Source organism: Coffea eugenioides, chromosome 1 (genome assembly GCF_003713205.1).
Source record: "Coffea eugenioides isolate CCC68of chromosome 1, Ceug_1.0, whole genome shotgun sequence".
In the NCBI taxonomy this organism is placed as follows: Eukaryota; Viridiplantae; Streptophyta; class Magnoliopsida; order Gentianales; family Rubiaceae; genus Coffea; species Coffea eugenioides.
The window spans coordinates 36,501,217-36,509,275 of record NC_040035.1 but is presented as its reverse complement, the minus strand read 5'-3'; the positions used below and the strand labels follow the sequence as shown (position 1 = coordinate 36,509,275).

Here is an 8,059-nt window from a genome sequence, read left to right as displayed (position 1 = left end):
TTACAAAATTTATACTCTAAAGTTTAATTTTTTTCAAGGACTGCAATTTTAGCTTTTTCCATACTTTTTAATATACTTCAAGTGTTTAACATAAGATATATAAATACGATATTGCGATATAAGTCAAATGATAGGATGACACTATATTGATTTTTTAGCCATTTTTCACAAAATCATTTTAAATAAAGTAATCATTATTGGCTGATGAGGGCCAAAGAAATTGGAGGTCTTGGACTTTAATCCCTCTTCCCCTTCCCCACTTACTTAAATCCTATCACTTCTCTATTAGAAAAAAAGTTTTTAAATAAATAATTTTTTTATTATTACTAAAATTTCAAATATAAATCCGTGCATAGCATAGGTCAAAATGCTAGTTAGTTAAGTACCTTCAAAGCAAGGGGGATGCCTCCACCCTTTATTCAATCAGACTCGGCGACTTTAGTGGGCATCCTTCAGCGACGGTTCCATTGTCCTTGGTATGTTCGAATGGAGGTGGAAGAGATATGGCAATTGGTGACGGGGAGAATTGTTTCTCACACTGTTTTCGAGAGATGAACAAAGTGGCAGACGCCTTGGCCAATGTGGGAGTCACGCACACCCAAGAATCGCTTCGGACCTATGACAGCCTTCCAGCAATTCCTTTGTTGGCCAGAGGGGAAATTCGACTTGACAAATGGGGAACTCCTGCTATTAGGAGAGTGAAGAGGTCATGAGAGGGCAAGACTTGTCATGTGTTTAGAAGATTGTGTTGCTTTTCTTGTTCTTGGTTCTTATTATGAATAAAATATAATTTTATTTAAAAAAATCCTATTTCTTAAGAAAGGTAATTCCCTTATTCCACTTCATTTGCGATAATATTACATGCCACCTCGTGCCTTAACTATTTCAATCAAAATACAATTAAAGTTTCAAATTTTCAAAAGCAAAAGTAGAAGCAAAAGTAGAAGTTGGGGACAAAGTAAAAAGAAAAAGAAAAAGAAAAAGGTGAAGCTTAGTTCTGAGAAAAGAAATTCTCTTGACAAAAAAAAAAAAGAAAAGAAATTCTCACAAGGATTCCCCTAAGTAGAAGTGGGAACAAAGTCTGAGTACTGAACAAAGTCTCAGTACTATTTCAAAAGTGAAGTAGAAGTGGGGACAAAGTCTTAGTACTGAAAAAATGAAAAAGGAAAAGTTTACACTATAAAGAGAAATTCTCACAGGGATTCCCCTAAGTAGATGATAAACTTTACCCATTATTCCCCAACAAGCAAGGGTAAATTCCCCAAAAATGGAAGTTTTTAAAATAAATTTTGAAAGTGTGGTAGTTCTTTTGAACCTTTTCCTAAAGAGTGAAAACGCACTCAGGAGGCGTTCATTTTTTTTTTTTTGGCCGAAATTAAACCGCATCTCCATCATCCATTCTTTAATTTTTTGTAAATTCGATGAAACAATTTTTTAGGAGAAAGGGGAAGGAATCCATGAAATGCGTTCTTCAATACTTTTAGGACAAAAACTACATCTATTGTCGTGTAACGTATCTGGTGTGAGGTCGCAATTGAATTAAGCTTTATATTATTTTTCTTTGGCATAGCAAAATTTCTTTGATCAGCAGGAAAGTACTAAAGCAGTATCCACAACCATTAGAAGCACAATATTCCATCAATCCACAACAATAAAACAACTATATTATATTAAAAGAATCTATGAGTGTATGTAAGATTTTATTGTAGTACGACTTTATTCCATCAGTTGAGATTTCTATACTAATGTGAATTATTTACTTTCTTCTCTCTCATATAAATATTTTGAATGATTATTTTATTCTTTTAATTTCATAACCCTACACACATTAATTATTATTAAAACTCTAAATTCGAGTCATGCAAAATCATGTACTACAACAAACTGGAAATAACCTGACAGATCCAACTACACCTGCCCATTCCCTTAAAACATGCTTTCCTAACGGGTCAACAAATGATGCCTTTACATGGATCACATTAATTTGATCAGGGAACTTAACTACATTGACTTAATATCCTTAATTCATCCCAAAACCAGCCACGAAGGAAGTCAGGGTATCGCCACCCCAACCTTTTAGGATCAATCACGTTGCTCAGAACTTGTTTTGATCAGAGTAGAGAGTGACCCTCTTGGCATGCCAGGCCAGCTGCTCAATTGGTAACCTGTGCCACTTTAAGCAGAAACGCTTCTGCATTAATGTGAATAGAAGAGGCTGAAAATATTAAGATCTTGAACGTAGTTGGTATACTTAGCGACAAGGTTAGGAATCTCGCCAGTAGAAGTTCAGGATGCAGAATTTTCATGGTTGTAGAGAATCTCAAACTTGATTGACATGGCCACCAGCACCAGGGATTACATCTCGTTCCATCTGGTCACGCCTATACCGATTTGGAGCTTGCCCAAGGAATTCAGGAAATTTGCACCTCATTATCAACATAGTCAAACCGAATCCGATCATGACTGGGTAGAAAGCATGCATTTGTAAAGAACGTGAGTGCGGTGCTATGATGGTTATCGAAAATGTATAGCTCATCAATAGAGTTAACAGAGGGATAAACAGCAACAAATTGTAACGGCTTGTGGGGAGCAGACTGAAGATAATGCCAAGGGAGGCTGCGAAAGCTACCGTGTTCAAGGTAATGAAAACATAGAAGTAAGCCTCTCCCATTTGCACTTTTCCTGTGCTCTCTGTAATTTTAGTTTTTCTGGCAAAATCTGAAATAGGAGAAATGTCGCTAGAATTGCTGAAAAATAAAGTGGTATCACCTCCTGATGAAATTCCTCCAGGAGGGCTTAGTACGGCTTGATAGGTAGCTGTTGCAATTAGAACAGCTACCACTAGGAGCGCATTTCGCATCTCACTGGACAAACCATCCAAGCCAACATCACATTCCATTTGCCTGAAAGCTTTTCTGGTTAATGATTCCTTTGAACTCAAAATATCAGCTAAAGTGTCAACTGGGGGCAGAGCTGAAGATGTTTTAGCACCTGCACCACGTAAAGCTTTGGCAATTTTCTGATCTCCTGCGGTTGCAAGTCCCGTAAAAGTATCGAGGCATGTTAAACCATGTAAATTCTTTTCATTTATTTTGACTTTGTTGATCAGCAACCTTACAACCTGAAGAAATATCAAAATTTTAATAAGACTATCAGTGGATTACTAGAGTAAAAGTTTATTATTTTTATAGAAATTGCATTTAGATTTTTTTTTTTATATATTCTTCTTATAATCCTTATGCGAAGACAGTGAATCATAACTCTATTGGTAAACCGCTTCACTAAGCGGTTGCAGGTTCAAGTGATTGAAGGACTAAAGGAACTATTGTGAATCCTCTTAGTAATTTTAAAAAAAAAAACACCTTAAGCAAATGACGCAATGAGCATGAGGACTTGCTTTTGATCTTGTTAATAGTTACATAATTTTGTGGGAGGGAACTGTTACCAATAAAAACTTCTAACTACAAAAGTATGCAAAACCTAGGTTTTACAGTTTAAATAAGATTACAAATAGGTAGAGCTGTTAAACGAACCGAGCAGTTCGATAGCTTGGTTCGTTTCAACTCGTTCGTATTCGTGAAAGGCTCGTTCGAAATGTTAAACGAACCGAATTCAAACGAATTTTTTTGTTCGATTAATAATCGAGTGAACACGAGCATATTCGCGAGTTTTAACGAACATTGGCAAACACGAGCATGTTCGCGAGTTTTAACGAATGCTTGCGAACATTAACATAATTATCATTTGATAAATTTTAGGGTTAATTTTATGGCTGGACTTTTATATTTGTAGGGCAAATTGCTTTGTTTTATTTGTTGTTTTTATGTTAATGTTAGTTATATAGTTAATAAATAATAGAATTTAGTCACTTAGTACTTTAATTGTTTTTTAGAATGATTAATGATTTGCATGACATATTTAAGGCTTAAAATAATTTGGATTCGAGTATTTCGAGTATGTTCGTGAACAGCTCGTTTAAGTTAAACGAGCTGAACACGAACACAGGTTTGGAGTTCGAAAATTAACGAACGAACACGAACGTTGTTCGAATCGCTTAACGAACAGAGCTCAAATATGAAATACTCAGTTCGATTCGACTCGTTTACAGCTCTGCAAGGGTGTCAATTAAGATTTATAAGTTCAGCTTTGACAAGTCAAAACTCAATTCACAGAAAAAAGGTACAATATTTAGGCTTTTATAGTTCGGGCTTTTGGGCTGACATTTTGATATCGAAATTCAACTCACAAATATTATGAGAGTTGTGAGCCTAACTTTGGACTTCACCCAAACTCATAATTAATACTATAATTAATACGTAATTATGTATTTAATGTAATATATTATTATAAAGTTATATATAAATTATAAACTCCATGCATTATAATATATAATTGTACATTTGACTGGCCACTAAATAGAACTTTGGTGGGCTATTTAGCCGCATTTCAGAGCGGGCCAAGATTGGTGCTGTATTGTCGACCCCTCAGCTTTTTGTCGCACCAAAAACAAGGGGACAATGCTAATGCGGTCACATTGGTGCTAGTTCCATGTGTTTTGTTCCCATTTTTTACTGGTTACACTATTTTGTCTGCGGTCATATTTTATTATCGCTAGTGTTAAAAGGTACGAGTGATTTGTATACAATTCAGAAATACTCTATTTTTTGTAAATTAATTTTATATAAAATTTCATCACTAAAGCAAAATATGTTATTTTTACATTTTTTTTCCAATCAGATGATTGTTATTTTGGTAGATATAATGCTTAAAGTTAGATGTTTAGTCAAGATGTGTAGATAATTATGGTTGTGGATATTTTGTCAAGATATGTGTAGATAATTGTGGCTAAGAATAATTCCAGATAGTTATCTTAGCACTTTATGTTTTGATAGCAAAGTAATAAGTGATTTTCGTAAGGTTAAAATTGAAAATATATAAAGTGATAAAAAGTGTTCACCCCAAACCCCAACCTCTCCCTTTTTAAATAGTATACATATTTGTAAGAAAGGTTATATATGTAAATAAAATAATTTACATATAAATAATACAACATTGTAATGTGATAGTAAAATATGGGATGCGTATAATACAAAATATTATACATATGCAAATTATACGAATTTTTTTCAAAAGTACGATGAAAAGTTTGGCATAAAAATATATGTTCAGCAAAATTATGCATATAAATTCGTACATGAATAGTACGAATATATTTGAAAGTTACAAAACTAAAAATATGGATAAGTACACTTTTAGTACTTCAGTTTCTCCATTTCTTCTTTTTTTTTTCCTTTTTTTTTTGCCACTTTTCCTTTACTTGCCTAAAGTGACATTAAATAACATAAATTTCACACCAAAATTTCACTCATGACGAGTGGAAGACCAAATTAACAATAGTGGACTGGGAAATTAACAATATATTGAAAATCAAGCCATGAATTTAGGTTATACAATGTACGAAACCCAGGAAATTCTCTAAGCTGTTGAATAAAAATATTTTTTCATAATATTATTTCAATACAAAGGACATGATTAAACACCACAATCATATAAAATCTAGCCAATAGCAAAGAATTTGAGTACTCTCTAGCACAGAGTCAAATTTCATAACCCAACTTTGAAGATTTACAGACCAAATAATTTCTCTTGATTTAAGGATTTCAATGGTGTATTGATCTTGGTCATAAATTCTCCGGATAAAATATTCTTTTTTCCCTAATTTTTTCTCAAATTGTAATTTAACAAAAAATAATGTTAGCGATTAAATTGCTAGAGGTGCTAAAGGTTAACTGCTAAGGTAATTGAAGGAGTAAAGTGTTAAAAAGTGAAAATGATAACCAAAAAAAAAAAATTCCAAAAAGGTGCCTAAATATCACGTAGCAAACACACATGAAAAATCTTTAAAAATAAAAAAGGAAAAAACACTTGCCTCCAGTTGGTTTTTAGAGGCCGCAACATGCAAGACTGTATCTCCATTATCGTCTTTCTTGTTCAAAATCTTTTCATTGTTTGTCCTCTGAAGCCAACCTAACAGCACCTGTAAAGCTCTGACATTCATATTTCTCACAGCAATATGAACAGCCGTTTCTCCTCGAATTGTCAAATCTTGAATGGATTTTGGGCATGTCACTAGGAAATCAGCCAAAAGATCAGCATTACCCACTTCAGCTACGTGGTGCAAAGGCGTATACCTCTCTCTTCCTTTGCCACGAATGAGCTCAGGATCTTGCTGTATGAGCCGTTTAACTGTTTGGAATCTTCGGTTCTGTAGCGCCAAGTCCAGTGGAGTATAGCCATCGGGGTTGAGCTTCACGCCGAAAGAGGGCTTTAAGCTTAGGACTTCAAGGGCGAAGTGGGTAGAGGCTGTAGAACCGGCAGCTGCTGCTGTGTGTAAAGGTGTATCCATGAATGATGGCTTATCAAATTTATCCAAGAGAGCTGGATCCAGCCGAAGTAATTCATACAAGATGTTTATGTCTCCTGATTGTGCAGCCTCGGTCAATTTCCGCTCCATAACTTGCTACAAAGACTTGATTTAGCAACCGCTTTCCTCGTACAACATTGCAATGAATATGTGTATATTGCTTTTCTACTACATCGCACTAAGAGCTTGATCAGATGTTTCAACGAAATTGCAGCATTGACCAAAAGGAATAGATCAAAATTCAACCTACGTACGGAGGGAAAAATCCACTTTTCGTGCCTAAACTTTGAGTTAGGGACATATTTCATTCATAAACTTTTTGACGCACCATATTTAGTACATGAATTTATTATTTTTTACTATATTTAGTCCAAAAACAAAAAATTGCTTAATTTGAATCGAAAAAGCCATGTGTTTGGCACATGACTGTTAAGTAAAAAAAATTTTCAGTCAAAATGAATGGCTACATCAGCTTTCTCCATCCAAATTTACCATTTTTGAATTAAATGTGGCTCAAAATAATTAATTCATGTACTAAATGTAATGCGTCTAAAAGTATGGGGATGAAATGTGTCCCTAATTCAAAGTTTGAGGACGAAAAGTGAATTTTTTCCCAACCTACCGATGTCGTTTTCTTTTGGACAGACTACGCATAATCTATGCATAATCTCTCTATGATTTTTTGTATTATCACATATTCTCCTTAAAGTTTAAAAGTGTCTGTATGAGCATCCTTATGACCACCCCTACACAATCCCTAGAAAATAGACAGAAAGTACGAATGTTTACTGTGAACGAAGCAGAAGCATTCGAGAATATGTATGATGGAATTCTAATATCTATTTAGTTATCCTATTATGCACTTTATTTCTTGTAATTTTTATACTTATTTATATAATTATCTTATATTTTTATGTAAGGTGGTCAAGCAGTTGTTTGATTTAGTGTTTAAATAAGGACAATATTAATATTTTGGCTAATGGCATTATGGAGAACATTTTTCATCAAATTTTCACTTTGTGTGAAATCAATTTTTTGATATGAATATTTTAAAACGTTAGAATGTCGTGTAACAATCTATGAATCTATTTACCTTTTTCTTTTAAATATATAAGTAAAAGTTCATTGGCAGTAATTTCTTGGCATTTTACGTAATCGAATGTCGCTGTACTTGCTTCTTAGCAACTCGCAGAGGCATGCCCCGAATTTTCTCGTCTGGAGCCAAAAGTTCTTGGACTTGCATTACTAGCGGTCTCAACTTTCATATTCCGACTATTTGTTTTATTTTCCTTTTCCTAGTTGGCCAAGACCTCTTCAGTCTCTACCCTATATTTACTAAAATTTGGAAACTATTGTGTACTTATGTTACATGCTATAGCTAGTAAAAGCTATGTTTTCAGAACCAGACCGGGTATCGACTCGGTCAAGCTCAGGAGTCAGGGTTCAATCGGGTTCGATAGGGGTTGAACCGGATGACGTTATAAATAAAATTATTTAAAAATTAAAATATTATATGTAAAATACCTAATAACATGTTAATATTAATAAAGGTATATTCATATATATTTGATGTTTCAAATATATTTAACAAGAAAATACAAAAAAATTAGAACAATCAAATAGCAATTTATATTA

The 8,059-nt window shown here is 33.8% G+C and overlaps 1 protein-coding gene across 2 annotated transcripts; it reads right to left on the bottom strand.

Moving 5' to 3' along the window:
* Positions 1 to 1,820: 1,820 nt before the first annotated feature.
* Positions 1,821 to 6,661, bottom strand: LOC113775752 (ankyrin repeat-containing protein BDA1-like). Of its 2 annotated transcripts, XM_027320761.1 has the most exons (3): positions 5,930 to 6,661; positions 2,770 to 3,121; positions 1,821 to 2,463 (listed from the first exon to the last, which is right to left on the bottom strand). In XM_027320761.1, the coding sequence occupies exons 1-3, from the start codon at positions 6,512 to 6,514 to the stop codon at positions 2,321 to 2,323; spliced, it is 1,080 nt and encodes a 359-aa protein (XP_027176562.1). In that variant the 5' UTR covers positions 6,515 to 6,661; the 3' UTR covers positions 1,821 to 2,320. The 2 variants fall into 2 exon arrangements, with proteins under 2 accessions (XP_027176562.1, XP_027176555.1); XM_027320754.1 differs by having other exon boundaries at positions 1,821 to 3,121.
* Between the last annotated feature and the right edge of the window lie 1,398 nt (positions 6,662 to 8,059).